This window comes from Micromys minutus (assembly GCF_963924665.1).
Source record: "Micromys minutus genome assembly, chromosome: 12".
Lineage (NCBI taxonomy): Eukaryota > Metazoa > Chordata > Mammalia > Rodentia > Muridae > Micromys > Micromys minutus.
This window is the reverse complement of record NC_137981.1, coordinates 43678749-43703768: the sequence shown is the minus strand read 5'-3', so window position 1 is coordinate 43703768 and position 25020 is coordinate 43678749. Positions and strand designations below refer to the sequence as shown.

General features: G+C 38.5%; 1 protein-coding gene across 1 annotated transcript in view; it reads right to left on the bottom strand.

Moving 5' to 3' along the window:
* The window catches only part of PIGN (phosphatidylinositol glycan anchor biosynthesis class N), a 120378-nt gene that overhangs the window by 65381 nt on the left and 29977 nt on the right, over positions 1 to 25020 (bottom strand). Inside the window, exons 14-15 of the mRNA XM_080926400.1 lie at positions 22967 to 23059; positions 22292 to 22347 (exon numbers count right to left, since the gene is read on the bottom strand). Coding sequence (XP_080782526.1) covers positions 22292 to 22347; positions 22967 to 23059 — 149 coding nt within the window. The remainder of the gene's footprint in view (positions 1 to 22291; positions 22348 to 22966; positions 23060 to 25020) is intronic.

Here is a 25020-nt window from a genome sequence, read left to right as displayed (position 1 = left end):
CCCCCCAGCTCCCAGGGACTAAACACCAACCAGTGAGCACATGGCTCCAGCTGCATATTTAGCAGAGGATGACCTTATCAATGGGAGAAGAGGCCTTTGGTCCTGTGAAGGCTAGTTTCCCCAGTGTAGGGGAATGTCAGAACAGAGTGGGTGGGTGAGAAAGGGAACACCCTCATAGAAGCATGGGAAGGGGGAATGGGAGAAGGTGGTTCCAGAGGAAATAACATTTAAAATGTAAATACATAAAATATCCAATAAAAAAACAAATACAACAACAACAACAACAACACACACACACCACAAGGTATGCATCAACACATCAAGCTCAAGCACTTTGGTCTTAAATATTTTTTCTTTATAGTAAATAACATTGGACCAAAACTTACTGTACAAGGCCTTCTCAGAATTTGTCCATCTAGCCATAGAACTCAAAGGGGGCCATTCTAAGCCTCATTCTGGCAAGATTTCCAAACATCTTACTCTATTCTGAACACCAAAGGGTACAGCATAATTGGATGCTTCCTTGTTACCCTGGACTATAACATGAATTTATTTTCTTGTTTTTTTCTAGGTCTCTGAAATGAACCCATGGCCACAGGCATCCCCGCCTCTTCTTACTTTGCATTTGGAAACTAGGCCTCACTGAGATGCTGTCCTTGAATGTACTCTGAAAGTCCAGCAGGCCTTCAACTTTCCATCCTCCTGCCTCAGCCTCCCATGTAGCTATGATTACAGACCTGTGCCAATGAGCTTGGTTGCCCACAATTTTTTGGAAGAAATTCTATTTGTCTAATGGATGTCTAGAAATTTTTCAATTAAAAATTCCTAGACTGCATGCAAATGAAATTTATACTTAACTTCCTTACTGTATTATTTTTATTTCATAAAATATTTCTTTCATATTCAATGCTCAAAGTCCAGCAATACATTTTTATAACTTTCCTGATAAGAAATATACCTACTTAGCATTTCCTTGCCTCTACACTCACAGTACAAAGCAGTGATAAGGTCTAGAGGGATTCAGAACACTGACAAGATCAATTAAAGGAGTGAAAATCAACTTTCCTTAAGTAAAGACTAAAGCAGCCACACAATGCAATACAGGGAAGAGAAGATTTCAGGAGCAGAAATGTGTTCTCAGAGGTTAAAGAGGAGGAAGAGGAAGACCTTGATCAGCCATCTTGACTTTTGACATCATTAGTATGATGGTTTATTGTCATTAATAACTTGGGTGCACTTGGAATCATCTAGGAGACTTTCTTGTATCTGTGAGGCCATTAGACAGAGAGAGGGGAAGAGAGAGAGAGAGAGAGAGAGAGAGAGAGAGAGAGAGAGAGAGAGAGAGAGAGAGAGAGAGAGAGGAGGAGGAGGAGGAGGAGGAGGAGGAGGAGGAGGAGGAGGAGGAGGAGGAGGAGGAGGAGGAGGAGGAGGAAGGGAGACAGGAACAGACGGGAAAGATTCACCCTTGAATGTGGGTACACCAGTACGATTATATAGGCTAAAGGCCTGGGCAGGATTTATTTATTTTATTTTATTTTTTAGAAGGGGAAGAAGCCTTTTTTTTTTTTACAACTTTATTTTAAAGAACAAAGATAAATGTACAGATTTTAAGCATTTTTTTGCATAAAAGTATATAATACATTTTTGTCAGTATTTGTTTTTTTTTTTTTTTTAAAGGTTTGATAGTGTGATCAAGATCCCACCAGTTACAATGAGCAAAAAGTACGTGTAAAACAAGATGCAACCTGGAAATAATCAAAGTTTTCTTGGTGTGTAAAGATTTTTAACAATGAGCAGACAGTACATGTAATACAGGGTACAACCCGGAATTTGTCAATGTGTTCTTGGTGGGTAAGGATTGAGCATGACTTTTGTTTTGTTTTTTTCTTGGACTTCATACAGTCTGTGAGTTGTTTCTGGGGCAGTGCGAGCCTCTGGGGTTAGCTTCTGAGCAGGATTTAATAAAGGGGTTGGGGAAGGGACACAAGCCAGCTGAGTAGTAGTGTCCCTCTTTTCTCTGCTCCCTGGCCTGTCATGATATAAACTATTCTATTATGTTCCACCACATCTCCTCCATCATGATGGAGTGAATCCTCTCACACTATGAGGCAAAATAAATCTTTCCTTCCCTAAACTATTTCTGTCAGATATTTTGCCACAGTGACAGTAAAGGTAACTAAAACACTCGGTATAAGAGATTTTAGAGACCCAAGTTTCCATTTTGAAAAAGCAGCGTGGACACTGGCATTTAAGAGTTGAGACATATCAAATTTATATTTGTATCTTTTCTAGAATACAAAAAGTTTTAGGTTTTATACAACTTAATGTTCTGTTTAAAATCTCTAGAATATTTGGCAGAACTGATTAGCTCCCAGACCTTTCGGAAGAATGAGATAAGTGGATTAATTGCACACTCTGTAATTCCAGCAGTTACAAAGCTAAAGCAGGACAATCAGACATTTCATGCTAGCCTCAACTGTACAGTGAGATCTTCTATAAAAAAGAGAAAAGGGGGAGAAAGAAGGAGAAGGAAAAGAAGGGAGATAACATGAATATAGAATGAAGGACATGGAGAAGGGGAAGAAGAGGAAAAGAAGGAAGAAGGGTAAAGGAGAAAGAATGGGAGAGAAGGAAGAAGAGAAAGATTGGAAGGAGCAGCAGCAAATGACAGTAAAGACTACATGGTCTTCTTTATCTCCTGACATTCGTGCTAGAAAGTGATCCCAGTATTTCATATGCAGAATGGGTGAGAACTATTTGAGTTACAGCATAACCTGTTATGCACATTTTTGATGACTATAACTCCAAAAGAAAAAGAAGTTAACCTTTCTCTTCCAGTTGAGTGAGATGGCCAAAGGAAAGAAGGCCAAGAGGAAGAAGGTGGCCCCACACTTGACTGTCATGAAGAAACAGGAGGCCAACAATGTGGCCAATCCTTTGTTTGAGAAAAGGCTCAAGAACTTCAGCACTGGGCAGGTTATCCAGCCCCAAAGAGATCTCATATGCTTCATCAAATGGCCCTGCTACATCAGGCTACAGTGGCAAAGAGCCATCCTCTGTAAGTGGCTCAAAGTACTTCCTGCCATTAACCAGTTTACCCTGGTCCTGGACAGGCAAACAGCTATCCAACTGCTTAATCTTGCCAACAAGTACAGGCCAGAGACAAATCAGGAAAAGAAACAAAGGCTACTGGCCTGTGCTGCTGGCAAAGGGGACATCCCAACTAGGATACCACCTGTTCTCCAAGCAGGGGTCAATACAGTTACCTCTTAGGTGGAGGACAAGAAGGCTCAACTAGTATTGATTGCCCATGAAGTAGACCCAATTGAGCTGGTTTTCTTGCTTTCTCTGTGTTGAGAGAGGGGGGTCCCCTACTGCATCATTAAGGGAATCCACACAAAGATGTGCACCACAGTTGCCTTCCCAGGTTAACCTGGAAGTCAAGGGTACTCTGGCTAAACTGCGGGAAGCTATTAGGACCAATTTCAATGACAGATACAATGAGGTCTGCTACCACTGGGGAGGCAATGTTCTGGGTCCTAAGTCTGTGGCATACATTGCCAAACTGGAAAAGAAAAAGGCTAAAGAACATGCCACTAAACTAAATGTACACTGCTAAGTTTCCTGTATATAAATATAATTACAAAGTTTTTTAAAAGGAAGTTAAATCCTTAACAAGTAATAGGATGAGAAAAAATGCATTGCTTGATGAAGAGACACCAGTATCAAAAAGTGAAACCAAACTGTCTTGGGAGAACAGCCAAGCACATGCAAATTAAAAAAGTCCATCACTGTACTAATTTATTGCTATGGGCTTCCAAAGCATTTGCATTTACACTGGAAAGCTCACTGAGTTCCACATCTGATGAGAAGAGGACCTAGAGAGCCGAGCGATGTGGAAGAGCACTGCCAGGAGACTCCAGTTCTGCTTCAGGTCAACGTGAGAGTCCGGGGGTGAGCTGGGTCAGCAGGGCATGTGATGTTGTCTAAATAAATTCAGTATTTTCATTTTAGATATTAAGGGGGCACTTTAAATAGCTAGATTTGAGGATTTGCCATTTTTCCCTTGGGGGCTAGTGATGGACCTCAGCAGTAGAGTATTTACCTCGAATACATAAGGCCTTGGGTTCCATGGAAGCACGTCAAATAAATAAACAAACATTTCCACCAGGTTGTGATACAGAACTTGTTGGGGGTTGGAGAGAAGACTTGGTGAGTAAAAGAACCGGCTATTCTTCAAAAAGGTCCTGGGTTTGATTCCAAACACTTGAATTGGGGCTCATGACCATCAGTAACTCCAGTTCCAGAGCAGGCAAGAGACATAAAAACATCCACACACATATAATATTTTTTTTAATTTTAAATTCTTTAACTCATACTCACTTGACTCTATATACCTCCCTCTTTAGAAATCAAACAAATAAACAGTCAAAAACAAACAACCAGAATTTTCAAATCATGAAACACATAAATAAAAGAAAATAAAACCTATAAAAACATAAAAATTGGAAACCATAATAAGTAAGAAAAAGACCAATTAGACAAAAACTGCTCAAATAAGCAATTTGAGATAAAAAGTCTAAATAAAAAGTTACCATTGAGTTTGTTTTTTCTCGGCTATGAACTGCAGTGTCTGTCCTTAAGTACAATTAAGAGGAAGGGAAACTGTAATCAAAACATACTGTATGAAAATGTTTTTCAGAAAAACCTTGAGGAACTGGAGAAATGAGTCAGCAGTTAGAGGCACATACATCTATTGCAGAAGACCTAGATTTGACAGGCCCTGAGTTCAGTTCCCAAGCATCTTCATGAGACGGCTCACAGCAAGTCTGGCTCCAAGGGAATCTGTTACCCCTGGCCAATGTGTGCACCCCACCACCACCACCACACATTGTACAGTGCAGTTATTACATTACATTCACACTATTCTGGAGTACCACTATTATTCCACCTGAAGAGAAATAATTAAATAAACCACATAACACAAGCAATCATAAACTGATACTCTAGAATGACCAGGCATGCCACAGAACTGACATTATTTTATTAACTATATTACAAATACATGTAAGACCGAAAACTACTTAAATTTCATTAAGTTTATTAAATCATCCAATAGAAACTCCTTAAGATGAAAAGTACTGAACAGTACATCATTTGAGGCAGAAGGATGATGAAAGGAGTGATGCAATTAGATGCCTGGTTCCAGTTCAGCCCTCTACACCACAGAGCACCACAATGAAAGACTCAGAAGATGACTTCACCCTCCACAGAGTAGAGAAAACCACACTTCATTCTATGTGATGGCTGATACGAATGCATAGCAAGATATAGGTCTGGCAAAATCCTAAAATTCATAATTTTGAGGACAAAGTATAAGTTGTGAACATGTATTCATGGACTAATCTGCTTATTTCCGTTTTCGCTCTTCCTGTACACAGGTTTAATCTGTGTTTCTATTCAGTCTTTTGTGCCATGGTAAAAAATTCATTTTATATCTTACCTATATTCTGTGTTAATAAGCTCTCTTTCACAAAACACATCCTGGAAAACTATCTACAGTGCTGCTTCTCTTTAAAATCTCTTCTCAACAGAAAATATGGGTTATTTTTTTCTTGTTCTGTGAAAAATGAATTCTATTCTTTGCTAAGAAGAATTATTTCTATTCTAATTTCCACAAATCTAATATAATGCATATTATCATTATATATATATATAGTTATACAAAACAAACAAGCTGTGCTTGTCAGTACTCACTGGTACGATCTTTGTGGCTCTTTCTGCAGAGCTAGGAGTTGGACATGGCCTATATATGCTAGACAAGCATATACAATGAAGCTCCAACCCCAGCCCCTACTAAGATATTAATTTACCTTGTAACCAGTGTTCTCATCTCATAAATAAATGAGAAAAAAATAATTTGAAAAACCAATTCTGAGTAAGTTATAAAAGTTTCATGACAGCTGTAAAACCAGTAAACACTGTATATAATTGTGTACATACAAATTGGATTATAAAGATAGACAGATGGATAATTACATTTAGGAGGTAGGACATCCTAACAAACTGCAGACTGGCTTTGAACCTGTGGGTTCAAGCAAGCTTTGTGCATCAGCTTTCTGAGCAGCTGGGAATACAAAAGTACACCAACCTTTCCCAGTACAAAGGACATTTTATAATACATCTGACGAAACTAGTGTAAGAAGCACTGAGAGCATACAGCAGAGGTACTTTCCAGAGAAACATTCCTGAGGTGCTGAGTTCAACTCACACTTATGCACAACAACAAACCCACTATGCTACTTTAGCCATCACAAGAGAAAAGACAAAGTGTCAGAACTTCAGAATTTGCAGAGATTAAACGTGAAATAGAACCTGACTCAGTCTTATGTGATATTTGTTAATGTGTGGTAATGAAGAGTCCAGACAAACCACCTTTGATGATGACAAGATTTGTTTGTGGTTAAAATATATAAACCAAGATGGACTGGAGAGATGGCTTAGTGGTTAAGAGCACTGGCTGCTCTTGCAGAGGACCAAGATTCAATGTCTCACAATCACATGGTGGCTCACACAGATGCAACTCCAGTTCCAAGGGATCCAGTGTCTTTTTCTGGCCTCTATGGGCATCCGGCATAGGTGCAGTACATACACATACGTGTAGGTAAGAATTCATACACAAAATAAGAATAGGCAAATCTTTTTAAAATGTGTGAACACAGAAATAGCTGGAGCCCACAGAAACTCCAGTGATCAGACCACAGAGCTAGAAACACAGTCAGAGCTACTGGGCCTTGGAGGCATTTTGGAACAGATGGGGCCACAAGAGAGCAACAAGAGGAACAAGTAGGTATTCAGTCAAGAACCACTGCACCCAGTCCTTGCAGAGACATGCTGGCTCAGGATATGGCTGGGACCCCACATGTGGCACCTGAGAGCAGAGAACAAAACAGAGCTGACAAGAGTTTACTCAGGCCAGTACTAGTAGAAACACCTCTCTGGTAGAGATAGGTTTAAAGTCACTAAGTATTCTGATACAATATCCACTAAATCCTACAAACCCATTATTTCTATAAACACATATATTCCATTACAGCATCCAGATCTACTATAGCCCTTTGCTACAGTATATATTCTGTAGAGTATTTAACATGAGATTTCTGGAGTAGGTTGGCGAATGAGAAGTTTCCACCCTGTGATTCTATGCAAGAGAAGGGTCATGTAGCAAAGCAGTGTTCTAGTTGTTTGTTTTGCTATCTTTCTATATGTTTCCACAAGGCTTTCAGTCCAGTGAAAGTGACACTATTTTTCAGCATCAAGAACAAGGTCTGGCACAAAGCAGGCAAACCACAAATACTTTCACATAGTTAAAAAGCATTGTACATTATTTCTTGAAAATGGTTTAAACTGATGACAAATGTAAGCGCCCTCTGCTTAGAGTCACACTGTATACCCCAAGACTTTGTGTTGAGGTCCTAACCCCTGATACTCAGAAGAGTATTTTATTTGTAAATAGAGTCTGTAAAGATTGTAGCTTAGGTATGGGTGTCCCCAAAGGCACAGGTGTTATAGGTTTGGTCCTTAACTTGGCACTGCTAGAAGGTGGTGAAGATGTTTTAGGGCCTAGGCCAGGCATGATGGCATAGACCTGCAGTCACACACTTAAGAGGCACAGACCAGGGGATCAGGAACACAAAACTGTAGCTGGCTACATTACAAGTTCAAAGACTGCCTGGACTACATGAGAGACTGTTCCCAAACCAAAAGAATGAAAGCAGGGTCTAGTGGAAGGTTTTAGATCATCAGGCAAGCACCCTTAAAGGAGCTCTGGAGTGCAGTCACATTAAGCTCACAAGCCACTAAGCAAGGAGCTTGATCTACCAAACACTCCCTGCCAGAATATACTACTTCCTCATCACAGGGCCAATGGAGCGACTGGTGAAGGAGAGAAATCTCCAAAACCTTGAGACAAAGTACTCTTTCTTAATTGGTATATCTCAGGAATTTTGTTCTTGTCATGGAAAGTTAACTAACACACAGCTACAATCAAGCTAAGATGAACTAATACTGGCTTGAAATAATCCTAATTCCAATGAATTAAATATCCTTAATATAATAACTGTAAAATATCCTTAATAAGACTGTGAAATATCCACAAGCTCGCTCTCTCTCTCTCTCTCTCTCTCTCTCTCTCTCTCTCTCTCTCTCTCTCTCTCTCTCTCACACACACACACACACACACACACACATGTATTAACACATGGGGAAATGTCATGTGAGAACAGTCTGGAATGACCCCTCTATAAGGCAAAAACACGTAGGGTTCTAGTCAGCTAAAGGAAGCTATAAGAACAAGAAAGGACCCTTCCCTAGAGATTCTGGAAGGAGTAGAGTCTTGATATTTTAATTTAAAAATCGTCTCTAGGACTAAGAAAAAAAAACTTTTGTTATATCAAAACAGCCAGGTTATGATAGTGTGCAACACTAAAGATTTGTGGCCAAAATTCAGGGGCTTAGAAAGCAAAGGCAAGAACTTTCTCTTATCCATTTCCCCTGCTGCATACCAAGAAGAAACTAATAACCTTTAGTTGTTAGCCCACATAGTCATCTCAAGAAAAACGTCCTTACTGACTATATCTTTTAATGAAAACATAATTTTTAAAAGAATCTATGGTTGTTAAGGCTAGCCTGGTCTACATAGTAAGTTTTAGGACAGAACTACAAAGCTATACTCTATTTCAAAAGAGATCAACAACAAAATCATCATGTTATGTTTATATAAAGACAGAAATGGGTATTCTAAACAGTGTGCACTGTCCCCTAAAAGCGTTATTATTCTTTCTTATTCCACACTATTGGAACACTGTGAAATAAAGTGCATTTTAGAATTATCAATAATGCTCATTCTTCAGGATGAATTAGTATTTGAAGGACAAGGAGTTTTACAAGTTTATTGTTCAAAATTTTACTACAAAAATAATTCATTTGTAAATAGCCATAGTCTTAATATTTTATAACAGCCATCCATTCCTTTTTAGAATATCTATCTAGACAGAGGGAAGAATGTTGGAGTTTAATTCTAATGCTTTGATTCAATTGGAAATCTGCATGTCCAAATGCTGAAGGTCCTTGTCCCCCGTTGATTTTTGATCAATCTATAAAGATGCCAGTGGCCAGTGGCTGGGTAAAGGGAGACAGGGCGAGACCCTAGATTTGCGTGGGCTAGGACACAGGCGGGAGGAGGAGATGCAGAGTTGCCATGACTCACTGGAAAGAGATGAATCAGATTTAGAGCTGCAGAGGGAAGATCATCTGAAAAGTGGATGGAAAGGGGAAGTGGCCCCAGAAGGGCTCCCTGCAAGTGTGCTGGGCAGCAAAGACCAATGGGCCTTACAGAAGTTAACAGGACAGCAAAATTAAAAGTAGATTTAAAAGGTGTTGGGCCTGAAGTACAGGAGGGAAGGGCATGCGAGCCCAGCCTTGCAGAAGCCAAGGCATTTAAAAAACAAGCTAGTGTGTGTGTGTGTGTGTGTGTGTGTGTGTGTGTGTGTGTGTGTCTTTTGTTTGTGGATCCAAAGAGCTGCTGGGTGAGAGACAGGAAGCATGACCCACTGGGAACATAAAGCAGAGTAGCAAAATCCACCTCTGCAAGAAAACAGCTCATGAAAATAGAAGCAGAAACAGGGCAATAGTTATTCGTGGGCCAACTTTCTTTCCTTAACATGACCGATGGTGCAGAGTCACGCAGTAGTCTTTTATGTCTATGAGAATGAATCATTCCCCAAGCACATATGTAACTTGTGAAAGCTGTTTTTAAAAACTGACGTCAGTTTAATTAAGAAATAGTGTGCCTTTTAAATGATTAGGTGACACCAAGAAAGGCTCCTGTCCAACCCAGTGTATGCATGTGGGCTAAGTGAGGGACTTCCATATGTGAGCTCCCATATGCTCTCAAGGAAGCAAATATATGAGAAGGAAGCAATACTGAACATGTTAGAGAAAAATGCATTGAACTTCTAAATAACATTTATATTTTTAAGTACTTCCTACTTACATAATAAGTTTCAAAAGAGAAAAAACATTGTAGATGATTATTCTCCGGTGAGTGCACGCTGTTTCTCACTGCGCAGCATTATTTTTCTTCAAATTTTGTTTTGATTAGTTTATGCTGTGTGCCAGGCTGACTTTGAAGTGGCAGCAAGCTTCCTGCCTGTCCTCACTGCTGTATCAGACTTGTAACACCATGCCCAGAAAAACTGAGCACTTTGGAAATACAAAGTGTCTTTCCTTCTTTCAGGGCAGTGAGTTGACGATTTCAAATTTCTCTTAATCATGTAGTGCCACCTGCTGGTTATGCCTTAGCACATCATCAGCTTTTACAACACATAACTTTAGCTTTTAGGTTTTTGTTTATTTCTATTTATCAAAAGAAATATTCATAACTTGTATTTTTTTCTCGCAAGAGATGATGAAACTAAACAGGAAACTACTCATTTCAGATAAAACAGAATATACAATTACAATAAGAACTAACTAGACTCTTTAAAAATCTAAAAATCACATAGGACATCAGCAATCTTATTTTTCCTATTTTAAACCCTCTGCCATTTCATTATCTCAGGAATTATTTTACTGTTCATCAATTCTTCATAGCTATGTGCACAAAGATTATTAGATACTTAGTGATGCTCTGAAATCTGATTTGGAAGTAAAAACATAAAACTTATGAGATGCTCAGGTGTCAACACTAAAAAGATGAATTCACTTCCATGAAGAATACACTGGTGAACAATTTCTCCAGGCAAAAAGAGAACACAAAGCCAAGACATCCTCAGCCAATAGTTTGTACTAGTGCCTGGGTCACTTCACTCAAAGGACGCATCACCACAACCTTCCCTCATTCTTTCTGTTTATGTGCCAACATTTCTTTTATTCCACTTATAAAGACAACACTGGGCAGAGCGGAGCCTGGCCTACCTGCCACCCGGATCGGCGGCTCATAGAGGCTGAGCAACTGCGATTGGGAACAGAAAATTAGAACTTCTGTTTCTACCCGGAGGCGACTTCCGGACGCAGAACGGAGCCTGGCCTATCTGCCACACGGAACGGCGGCTTATAGAGGCTGAGCAACTGGTGAGTGGGAGACCAAGACTGCAGGGGAGCAGAGAGATCTCTGCGAAGTGCACACTGAAAGTGCACACCGTAACTTGCCCTGCCCCGCCTTGCCCGATCCAGCAATTGGGAACAGAAAATTAGAACTTCTGTTTCCACCCAGAGGCGACTTCCGGACGCAGAGCGGAGCCTGGCCTACCTGCCACCCGGATCGGCAGCTCATAGAGGCTGAGCAACTGCGATTGGGAACAGAAAATTAGATCTTCTGTTTCTGCCTGGAGGCGACTTCAGGATGCAGAGCAGAGCCTGGCCCATCTGCCACCCGGAACGGAGGCTCGTAGAGGCTGAGCAACTGGTGGGTGGGAGACCTGGACTACAGGAAAGCAGAAAGATCTCTGTGGAGTACACACGGAAAGTGCACACCATAACTTGCCCTGCCCTGCCGTGCCTGATCCAGCAAACAGAAACAGAACGTTGGAACTTCTGCTCACACCCGACGACTCTGAGGCATAAAACAGGGCTCGACCCATCTGACACCTCAACCAGTGGAGACCAGGGACACAGACCAGATACAAGGGAAAGGCAAAAACATATCACTGACAACAAAATGGCAAGAGGAAAGAGAAAGAGTATATCCCAAGGAAACCAAGACAATCTAGCAACACCAGAGCCCAGCTCTCCCATAACAGCAAACATCGGAATTCCAAACACTCCAGAAAAAGAAGACACAGACCTGAAATCATGCCTCAAGACCCTGATAGAGTTACTTAAACAAGAAAGGGAGGAAAAGCAAAAAGATTCAGAAGCTTTTAAAGAAGAAACAAGAAAAACACTCAAAGAACTCAAAGAACTAGAGGAAAACAGAACCAAAGAAATAAAGGAATGGAAGAGGGAAATTAAAACAGAGATTGACACAATAAAGAAAACACTAAAAGAGATAAACCTAGAGTCAGAACACCAAAAAAAGAAATCAGGAGTCACAGAAGTAAGCATTTCCAATAGATTACAAGAGATCGAAGAGAGAATCTCGGGGGCAGAAGACAACATTGCAAACATAGACAAAACAGCCAGAGAAGATGCAAAAAACAAAAAGCTCCTAACCCAAAATGTCCAGGAAATCCAAGACACAATGAGAAGACCGAACCTAAGGATAATAGGAATGGAAGAGGGAGAAGAGTATCAACTAAGGGGCACAGTAAATATCTTCAACAAAATCATAGAAGAAAACTTCCCTACCCTCAAGAATGAGATGACCACGAGCATAAAAGAAGCCTTCAGAACTCCAAATAGGTTGGACCAGAAAAGAAATACCTCCCGACACATAATAGTAAAAACATCAAGCGCCCAAAGTAAAGAAAGAATACTAAAAGCAGTAAGGGAAAAAGGTCAGGTAACATATAAAGGCAGACCAATCAGACTCACACCCGATTTCTCAACAGAGACTATGAAAGCTAGAAGAGTCTGAACAGACATCATGCACTCCTTAAGAGAGCACAAGTGCCAGCCCAAGCTGCTATACCCAGCAAAACTATCAATCACCATCGATGGAGAGACGAAGATATTTCAAGACAAATCAAAATTCACACAATATCTGACTACAAACCCAGCACTATAACGAATTATAGGTGGAAAACCCAATACAATGAGGGAAAATACAGCCTAGTAAGAACAAGACAACTCCTAAACAAGAAAACTAAAAGAAGAAAAAAACACAGACACAACTCAACCCAAAAAAGCAATAATGGCAGGAAACAGAAACAACTATTCCTTGATATCTATTAACATAAATGGTCTCAACTCCCCAATAAAGAGACATAGACTATCAGACTGGATATATAAACAAAATCCAGCCTTTTGCTGCATACAGGAAACTCATCTCACAGACAAAGACAGACACTATCTCAGAGTAAAAGGGTGGGAAAAAAACTTCAAAGCAAACAGCTCCAAGAAGCAAGCTGGAGTGGCTATTCTAATATTGAATAAAGTAAATTTCCAACCAAAAGTTATCAAAAAAGATAAGGAAGGACACTTTTTACTCATTACCGGGGAAATCTGTCAGGAGGAACTCTCAATCCTTAACATATATGCTCCAAATAAAAAATCACCCACATTCATAAAAGAAACCCTACTAAAGCTCAAAAAATACATTTCACCCAACACAAGAATAGTGGGAGACTTTAATACCCCACTCTCACCAATGGACAGATCAGGGAAACAGAAACTGAACAAGGACACTGCAAAACTAGCAGAGACTTTGAACCAACTAGAATTAATAGATATATACAGAACATATTATCCCAAAGTAAAAGAATACACCTTCTCACAACCCCATGGCACCTTCTCAAAAATTGACCACATAATTGGACACAGAACGAGCCTCCATCGATATAAGAAGATTGAAATACTCCCATGCATCCTCTCAGATCACCATGATCTACGGCTGGTCTTTAACAACAACAAAGTCAACAAAAAGCCCACATACACATGGAAACTAAACAATGCTCTGTTAAAGGATAGCAGGGTCAAAGAAGAAATAAAGAAAGAAATTAAGGATTTTCTAGAATTCAACGAAAACGAAAACACAACATACCCAAACCTATGGGATGCAATGAAAGCAGCATTGAGAGGAAAACTCATAGCCCTAAGTGCTTCCAAAAAGAAACTGGAGAGAGCTCACATCAGCAACCTGACAGCACAGCTAAAAGCCCTAGAACAAAAGGAAGCAGATATACCCAAAAAGAGTAGACGGCAAGAAATAATCAAAATTAGGGCAGAAATAGACCAAATAGAAACAAAAAGAACCATTGAAAAAATCAACAAAACAAAGAGTTGGTTCTTTGAGAAAATCAACAAGATTGATAAACCCCTAGCCAGACTAACTAGAGGGCAAAAAGAGAGTATCCAAATTAACAAAATCAGAAAGGAAAGTGGGGACATAACAACGGAAACTGAGGAAATTCAAGAAATCATCAGATCCTACTACAAAAACTTATACTCCACAAAATTGGAAAATCTGGAGGAAATGGATGAATTCCTAGACAGATACAAGGTCCCAAAGTTAAACCAGGACCAAGTAAACCATCTAAATAACCCTATAACACCTAAAGAAATAGAAGAAGTCATCAAAAGCCTCCCAACCAAAAAAAGCCCAGGTCCAGACGGGTTCAGTGCAGAATGTTATCAGACTTTTATTGAGGATATAACACCAATACTCGCCAAACTATTCCAAAAGATAGAATCAGATGGAATATTACCCAACTCATTTTTTGAGGCTACAATAACCCTCGTACCTAAACCACACAAAGACCCTACAAGGAAAGAGAACTTCAGACCAATCTCACTTATGAACATTGATGCAAAAATACTCAACAAAATCCTTGCAAACCGAATCCAAGAACACATCAAAACGATCATTCATCATGACCAAGTAGGCTTCATCCCTGGGATGCAGGGATGGTTTAACATAAGGAAATCCACCAACGTAATCCACCATATAAACAAACTCAAAGACCAAAATCACATGGTCATCTCACTAGACGCTGAGAAAGCATTCGACAAAATTCAACACCCCTTCATGTTAAAAGTCCTGGAAAGAACAGGAATCCATGGCCCATACTTAAACATAATAAAAGCAATATACAGCAAACCAACAGCCAACATCAAACTTAATGGCGAGAAACTTGAAGCATTCCCACTAAAATCAGGGACTCGACAAGGCTGCCCACTCTCCCCTTACCTATTCAACATAGTACTGGAAGTCCTGGCTGGAGCAATTAGACAGCAAAAGGAGATCAAGGGGATACAAATCAGAAAGGAAGAGATAAAAACATCACTCTTTGCCGATGACATGATAGTGTACTTGAGTGACCCCAAAAATTCCACCAGAGAACTCCTACAGCTGATAAACAAGTTCAGCAAGGTGGCTGGGTACAAAATTAACTCAAACAAATCAGTAGCCTTCCTGTACTCAAAGGACAAACATATGGAGAAAGAAATTAGGGAGAACATACCCTTCACAATCGTTACAAAATCTATGAAATACCTTGGTGTGACTCTAACTAAGCAAGTGAAGGACCTGTATGACAAGAACTTCAAACCTCTAAAGAAAGAAATTGAGGAGGATCTCAGAAAATGGAAAGATCTCCCATGCTCATGGATTGGAAAAATCAACATCTTAAAAATGGCCATCCTACCAAAAGCAATCTACAGATTCAACGCAATCCCCATCAAAATTCCAACCCAGTTCTTCATGGAATTGGAAAGATCAATGTGCAATTTCATATGGAATAACAAAAGACCTAGAATAGCGAAATCCATCCTCAACAACAAAAAAAAACATCTGCGGGAATCACTATCCCTGACCTCAAGCTATATTACAAGGCAATTGTGCTGAAAACTGCATGGTACTGGTACAGAAATAGGCATGTGGATCAATGGAATAGAATAGAAGATCCAGAAATGAGCCCTCATGTATATGGTCACCTGATTTTTGACAAAGGAGCAGTAAACATTTAATGGAAAAAGGACAGCCTATTCAACAAATGGTGCTGGTCCAACTGGCACTCAGCATGCAAAAGAATGAAAATAGACCCGTTCTTATCTCCTTGTAGAAAGCTCAAGTGTAAGTGGATCAAAGATCTCCACATTAAACCAGATACACTGAAACTATTAGATGAGAAAGTAGGGAAAACCTTAGAACACATAGGTACAGGAGAAAATTTCCTGAAGAAAACACCAATGGCTCAAGCTCTAAGGTCAAAGATTAACAAATGGGACTTAATGAGATTGCAAAGTTTCTGTAAGGCTAAAGACATCGTCAAGAAAACAAAACGGCAACCAACAGAATGGGAAAAGATCTTTACCAACACCACATCAGATAGAGGCCTAATATCCAAGGTGTACAAGGAACTCAAAAAGCTAGACACCAGAGAATCAAATAACCCTATTAAAAAAATGGGGTACAGAGCTAAACAAAACGTTTTCAGTTGAGGAACACCGAATGGCCGAGAAACATCTGAGGAAGTGATCTACATCCTTAGCCATCAGGGAAATGCAAATCAAAACAACCCTGAGATTCCACCTCACACCAGTCAGATTGGCCAAGATCCAAAACTCAGATGACAGCAGATGCTGGCGAGGCTGCAGAGAAAGAGGAACACTTCTCCACTGTTGGTGGGGTTGCAAGCTAATACAGCCACTCTGGAAATCTGTCTGGCGATACCTCAGAAAATTGGATATAGTACTACCTGAAGACCCAGCTATTCCACTTCTGGGCATATACCCCAGAGACACTTTAATACACAACAAAGATATATGCACCACAATGTTCATAGCAGCTATATTTATAATAGCCAGAAGCTGGAAGGAACCCAGATGTCCTTCAGAAGATGAATGGATAAAAAAATTGTGGTACATATACATAATGGAATACTACTCAGCCACCAGAAACAATGACTTAACCAAATTCTTAAGAAAATGGCTGCATCTAGAGAATATCATCCTGAGTGAGATAACCCAGTCACAAAAGAACAGACATAATATGCAGTCACTGATAGTGGGATGCTAACCCCAGAGGCTTGCACTCCCCCAGAAACAACTCACAGACTGTATGAAGTCCAAGAAATAAAGAAAACAAAAAAATATACATATATTTACAAAACAAGAAGACCTTGACTATTTCCGTGTTGCGTTTTGTTTTTCATGTACTTTACGCTTATTGTAACTATTAGGTATTCAATGCATACTGTCAAGCCCTTGAAAAAAATCAAGTACTGACTAAAAAAATATATTCACATGGTTTTATGTAAAAATTTTAATGTGTGAAAAAACAGTACTGACAAAAATGTATAATTTTAAGCAAAAAATGTTTAAAATCTGTACATTTATCTTTTTTTTGTAAAATAAAGTCATTTTAAAAAATAAAAAAAAAAAAGAAAGTCCTAGGTAAACCTCAGATATTTTCTCTTAATAAAAAAAAAATAAAGACAACACTGACATTCTATGTGTACAAACATCATTAAAAAGAAGCAGATGGTATGAATGTAGAACACTAATTGGATTTAGTAACTAAAAAATAAAAACATTTAGCACATTCAGATACTAGTGATCAAATATTGGGGGGGTATACTGAACACTAAATGCCAGGCTAATACATAAAATTACTGCTTTCAAATACACCTTTTTCAGAAATACCTCAAAGCAAGAAAAAAGATTTAAGGCATAAAAGTAAATATGCTTTTAAAATACAATTTACTTTATGTCATGCCCAACTTCTCAAGTAACAGAAAAATCATTTTCAATTTAATATTACCTCTGATTACTATATCTTCTAACTTCATGTAATTAAATACTAAGCTAATAAATTCTTACTACAATGCTAGCTAATATCCTCATGATACTATTAACTAAGCCTGCTTTTCCTCTGCACTCACAGAACTACTGCACACATACTTCTAGGATTAACTAGTCCCAATGCTGACTTTTTTCACTCCACGTGCAAACATCCTCATGTAGGTGCAGATGCGCTCACCACACTTTCCTCTTTACCTGCCATCAACTGGCTTGCAATAAACAACGCTATTCCTATCTAACCACCTCCTATTAATAAAGATGTTTCCATGTTCCACTAGAATAATTTCTCTACATATAATTACTTATCTCAGAATGCATTGTAAACCGTCCAGTACAGTTGGTATTTGTACTTTACACTGTTACTACAAAAACCACACTACAAAGTAGTTAAGAATACAAGAGACTGTGAAGACAGTCTGTCTGGTTTCAGGTTAGGATTAGAATTAGGGTTGGAAATGTCAGAAACGTCGTTTTGTTGTACCTTATTTTACCTGTACAGGAGGGAAAATAATAGGAACTGCTTCATAGAGTAAAGCTTTTTTAATATATGTGAAAACACAAAACAATATTTAATGACTAGTAAATGCTCAACAAATATGAGGTCAATATTTTCATAACAACCATATATGCATTCTCTTTTGATGAAATTTTAGGCATAACTTTCCATTTTATTAAGGTAATTATTTTTTTTCTATTGCGGTATAAAATGTTTTCTTTATTGAGGAATGTAGGGGACATGGAGGTGTGGCACAGAGGTGAATCTGGAAAACTATCCTTATTTTTTTTTCCTTTTTCTTTTTTCATTTTTTGAGACAGGTCTCTCACTGGAAGAGCCAAAAGATATCTGACTAGCACGTGCTAGGAATCTGTTTCTGACTCCACAATCCTGAGACACAAACATAAACCAGCACGACCAGCCTTTTTTCCCCTAACATAAGTTTTGGAGACCAAACTCAGAGCCTCAGAATTAAACAGTAAGTACTCTATTGTCTGAGCTATTTCCCTGACCTGATGTATAAGGTTCTTACACATTTAATACTAGTTACATAGTCTATAAATGTTTTCTCCATATCTGAAAATAACTTAATTGTATGGTTTATTTTATGTAGTACAACATTTTAGTTCAGATATAATTAAGCTGCTTTTCTTACTGCTGTTATATTTTGCTTAATTGGTTATACACTGTTGCTTTTTTAAAAACTTCATTTTCAGTTTTAATTAATATGGAATTTAATTTATGACTGAAGTAAGGTAGGGACCTGGCCATAGTTTTTTCAGGGCAAAGACAATGTGCTGTGAGTAAGTCGAAATGCCACCTGTAAGCAAAACCAGTATCACATAGATAGCAACCTCTTTAAGTACTACCTAATCAGTCTGAATAATCACGTGCTACACTTGTACCAGTACTGCCTTGTACGTAGCCTAGATGCAGTTACAGTCTATAGAGACAATCTCTATCTTGTTCTTCCCCAGTATTAGCTAAGCTATTCTTGAAAATCTTCTCTATATAAAGTTTAAAAAACATCTTGAACCACATGAAAAATTAGTTTATATTTATTAACTATTTTATACAATGTTAATATTGTATGATAGCTAGCACTATTGGTCAATATTTATTTATATTTTAATATGGCCAAAGTAAATTTTAGATCTTTTTCCACAACACACATTTTCTATTATGCTTTACTTTTGCTATGAATGGTATCCTTTATCCTATTGAATATTCTCCTTGATTAGTACCAAAGATTACAATATCTGCTTTTCAAATTTCTTTTAGATGACAGCCTCAATAAGCTGCTGCCCAGACCTTGAACAGATATACACGCAGTGTTTAAAAATCAGGGAATCAAAATACTACTTGACAACTTTGTGTGGTTTTTGTTTTGGTAGTTTTTTAAATCTTGTTGGGAGTTGTTGTTTGTTTTGAATTTTTGGAATGTTGTTTTTTTGGAAAAAGAGAAAGAACAAGAAGTTAGATGGGTAAGTAGGTGGGCTGAATCTCGGAGAAGTTGGGAAAGGGGAAGGAATATGATCAAAATACAAAGTACAAGAAACTTTTAAAACAAACCTGTCAATGAAGCAGAGCTACTTATAATGATAATGCGAAAATACCCTCTGGTTTCTCAGTTCACCAATGCAGAGGGACAAAACACCTTGACCTGTTTGCTTTAACTATTCTAGTACCTTTCCCCACATGCATTCTGAACACCAAGTCATCATTCATCACTCAACACACTCTCTGTTGACCTGCTGCCGTCTCTAGACTTCCTGTCCTCAGCTTGGTCACCTCACTAACTTTACTTCCTTTGTTAGCCCTTGTGACTGTCATAGTCCACTATCTAAACCTCTAAGATGGGATCTTCCATGTTCTAGTTTAGGAGGTCAGTAGGAGCACCACATATATGTTTCCTCTCCCCTCTGCCCTCCAATTACTGACTGTACTGTATGTTGTCATGGATAGTAATGTTTCCATCTTATTCTGTACTTGTAATAATTCTTCCATGTTCTTCCTAAGGATTGCCTCTAAATGCTGAAAATGAGTATTAACATTAGTATGACTAACATGTAAATGTGGTTCACTGACTAGCAAAGTTCTGTGCTATGATTATATTTTCTCTTCTAGTCCATCAAGTCTTGACCCACGTGGTGATGTACAATCGCTTTCCTCACACTCCCAACTGTTCACAATCATGCCATTGCTGAGGTGCTGTTCTGTCAGGTAGAGGAGGCTAAAGAACACGTTTTCCTGTACATCCTGTTGTCAATCTCTCCCAGCTTTCTCCTCACTCTGCTTTAAATGAAATGTCATTGACTACAGCTCTGCTCATCCACTATTCTAACTTAGAATTGCCTTCTATCTAGAACTATTACTCTTCAATTTATCTTTAAAGTTTTAGTTGCATTCTTTTCTTCCTTTAAAAAAAGACCTTTTAATTTGTGTGTGTGTGTGTGTGTGTGTGTGTGTGTGTGTGTGTGTGTATCTGCATGAAAGCCAGAAAAGTGTGCTCGGTGTCCTGAAACTGGAGTTATAGGCAGTTGCAAGCTGCCTGATATGGGTCCTGGGGACACAGTAGAGGTTCTCTGCAGAGCTATAAGCACTCTCAACCACTAAGCCATCTCGGCCCCTCTTTCCTTCTTTTGGTACATCCTGTCAATTATTCATTTTGTAAAGTGAGTGTTACTTTTATGAGTATTTAGCAGTTTAAAAAATATTTCTGAGGATGTTTAATGCCTTGAGGTTTTATTCCTTAAATGATATATCATGAAGAGTCAGTTTTGTATTTTATCATCTTACTTTTTTTTTTCTGATGATACTGAAGGTTTCAAGTAAGTGATTTTTAGCCAGACAGGTTTGAAGATAGATCTTATTATTTTGCTCTAAGACGCAGTTGGGCAAAGCCCCCACATGACACTAAGCAGTATCTCTAAATACAGAAAGCAACATTCATGCAGGAATTGAGCATCAAATCAATGCTTAGTATTAGACACTAAACCAAGGGGAAGAAAGCAAAAAATATACACATATCCTTGAAGAAGACTCTATTCTTGACCAGCCTTGCCAGAGAGGTAGGTCCTACCTAAGGAATGGTGCTGCCTCACAGTGAGTGGATGTTTTTACCCCAATTAAATAATCATGTTAATACCCTGGGAAATGGCCACTGGTCAGCTTGATCTAGCTAATTTCTTAATAAGACTCTCTTCCCTGCTGATTCTAAATAGTGTCAAGGTAACAAAACTAACCAATACGGTTTTCAGTCAATATGTGCTTCTTGAAAAAGACACTCAGCACTTAATACATACAAGTTGCTATAGATATTTACAGCAATTGCTAATCAATTTGTGTCATCTGGAAGCCCAGCCTAACCAATTGCTCACTAGTGTGGAAAAAAGTGACCAGCCCGCCTTCAGACCCGCCAGTTTAAAAATACTCACTTGAAGAAAACGTTAACTACTTAAAAAAATAAAATACAAAACAATCTTTCACACATGCACACACACACACACACACACACACACACACACATACACATGTATATATATGTATACATGTACAATATTTAAACTTTTCTAGTTTATATAATACTCTTGTATTATATAACTTGATAAAAGTAATTTCAGTGAACTGTTGCTGCTGCTGTGAATTCCAATAAAATCATTTCTAAAACTCCTATAATCTTTTTTTTTAATCAGAAGAAAAATCTTTCTAAAAACAAAAACCTTCACGAAGCTTGTGAGAAAATCTGCTAAGCCCACACATATAGTCAGGCATAAGCGCACACACAGAGCAGGGTTTAGGACTCATATCTGCCCTTTCCTTGATCATGAAAAATAGATCTTCTGAGATTGGAACGAAGAAATCTGGTTCCCATTCAAGTAGCTCTAATATTTGGGAACCAATATTTCTCCAAATACCACCCCTGGCCATTCCCTGTCACCCTCTACACTCGGCCAGAGCCTTACATACCAAACAATTTCCATCACCATGTTCACAGTGATGCCCCAAATCTTCAATACCCATCCAGATCTGATATCGATGCCCTGCTTGTAATGAATGAGCTGACATCTTTCTATGTAAGGTGAAGTAACCAGGTTGACCAACTGTCTATATAGGTTACCACAGTACCCACACCTCCATTCCTCCTCCAGCCACTTACAAGTATACAAGGTTTAGCAGATTAGCAAGAGAAAGAAAAAAGAATATCGGTTTGGCACCTGCTTTACTAAACAAAAACATAACAATGCTTATACATAAATTAATCTCTCTCATTGGCGACAAAATCAAGTAAATTTTTTTCCTTCAAGTTAATAAAAAATATTTAAGACTTACTTAAACGGAGTAAACAAGAACGGTAAAGTAGCTTCTTTTTTCTGAGTCATTTTCACCTGAGAATCAAGCATGAAAATACTTATTTTATTTTAAATGAGAAAAAATAATGAATTTCATTCTGAAATATAAATATCAATTAAAATGTCTCTTTGGGGATGATTAACTTTTTATGGAAATAAATAAACTTTTGTGTTATTATACTGTAGTGTTTTATGAATATTTCAAGAAAAATTAAATAACAGTTTACTATCTCAGTAAGCTGAAAATTAATGGCATCAATTTTTGTAAAAGCAGCACACTATAATGTAATTACAACAATCCTCTCTTAACTCTTTGAAAAAAAGAGAGGCAAAGTTTCAGTCAGAGGATCAAGTCTGTAATGCTGTATTCTCTAATCTACTTCTTCTGGGCACATTCCAATAAATAAGGATTTGGCTTGTAGTCTTTGTCAGCATATTCGGCAATCTTGTAGTAAGTGATACTACTCAAAGGGAATTCTATGCACTCTAACTGACCCACAAAGCCTGTATTTCAGAAATAAAAAACTTTATGACCCTAAGCAAATATTCAAATCTCATGATACTAAGTTATAGAAAACTATTCATTAAAATATAAAATCAAGTATTTTACTTAACATATTTAAAAATTACAGTACAGTTTATGTATTTTTTTCACCTTAAATTGTTCAAGAATCTGTACTGCATTGGTAAACATGCTCTCTGCTTTGAAGAGACCAGTGTTGTTAAGATAACCCACAGGAAGTATTCCCTAAAAAACAAAACATAATAAGTGTTAATAAAAATTGTGCTGTTCTGATTGTAAAACAAGCACCACCCCAGAAATCTAGTATTTTGAGGGTCAAGATGGAGGAAAGAAAATTCCTGGCCAGCCTGAGCTACAGAGTAAGAGTCTGTTTCAATAGAGAAAACAAAGAGCTAGAGAAAACTCAGCAATTAAGGGCATTGGCTACTCTTCCAAGAAAACCTCAGTTCAATTCCCAGAACTCACTTGGTGACTTAGGACCATGTTTAAGCTCCAGTTTCAGGGGCTCTGACACCTCTTCAGGTTTTTTAGAACATCAGGCACTCATCTGTGCAGACACACATGCCAGCACTAAATTACACACCCATACCATTTTAAAAAAGAGTGCTTACTGCTCAGTGGTTAGGGAGTTTGTTACTCTTTGAGAGGACAAAGGTTCAGTGCCCAGTGTCCCCACTGGGTAGCTTACAAATGCCTCAACAGGTGCATACATGTGGAATACACACACACACACACACACACACAAATTAAAATAAAATAAACAGAAAGAAAACAAAAAGGTAAAAAAAATTACTGGATTCAATGGAAACAAAGCAGAAATAATTAAATAAACAAATGAGATGACTTAAAGTCAATAAAAATTGAACACTAACAGGTGACTGCTGTGGTTTGTACCCTATATGTGGTTTGTACTCTACTCCCTATGAGCACATGAATAAAACTTGGTCCCCAGCCTGGTGCTGTTGGAAGGTGACAGAAGAGTGAAGGGGTAAGACCTAATAAGAAGCGACACAAACTTTGCGGGTGGTCATTGGGTTACTAGGGACACACCCTATTATAAGACTAGGGCATCTTGGGCCTTTCGTTTCTGTCACAAGGCAAGCAGTTTGGTTTTGGTCTGCTACAAACTCCTGCCACCATGTGTCAACACAGATTGAATCCTTTAATGCTGGTGAGACAAAGATAAACACCCTTTGTTCTTGTTGTTTGTGTTTTTTCATAATTGATTACTAGCAGATCTGTGACAGTGATGGAAAGCTGCCTAATGCAAGTGTGTCAGTCATGCTGTCATCTGCTCTGGCTGTCCTGGAGCTCACTTTGTAGACCAATATGGCCTCAAACTAACAGAGATCTGCTTGCCTCTACCTTCAAAGCACTGGGACTAAGACATGCACCGCCACCGCCCTGCTCGGATCCATTCTTAGCAGCATAACCACTTCCTGCTGAGTGTCTTCCGCTCTGAATAAAGCACAGTGGAACTATAATCTGAGGCCCTATTCTCCTCTGCAGAAGGGTGGGCGAAGACCCAAATCAGACCATCTGGATTTGGTTCTTGAGTCACAGAGCAGCAGCTATAGGTATAATTCTGACCTGCCCTAAGGCTGGAGCCTTGAGCAGCACCCTCAGGACCCTCTTGATTCCTACTGATTTCCAAACACGGTTTTCAAGCTTCTATGTGATCTGGCAAACTTTCAAAGTTTTCAACAACTTCTCCTTTAAACAGATTCAGTTTCTGTTGCTTATAATCGAATGTTACACACATGCATGGTATATGTATATATGTATATATATGTGTGTATATGTATATATATCATTTGTTACTAGAATAAAAAGATTATATTTTTTAAAGAAATAAAACATTCAGAGACTGGTAAGATGGCTCAGAGGTTAAGAGCACTGTCTGCTCTTTCGAAAGTCCCAAGTTCAATTCCCAGCAACCACATGATGGCTCATAACCGTCTATAATGATGCCCTCTTCTGGCCTGTAGACATACATGCAGGCAGAATGCTGTGTACGTAATAAAACAAATCTTTAGAAAAAAAAAGTTCTGCCATAAAACATTTAAAGGTAAGCTTTCTTCCATGTTATATAGCATATATTCAATTATGAGGTATTAAATATCGATATGTAGGAAGGAATAGTTTTAAATACAACTACAGATTGTATTTTCATATGGGAAATTGTG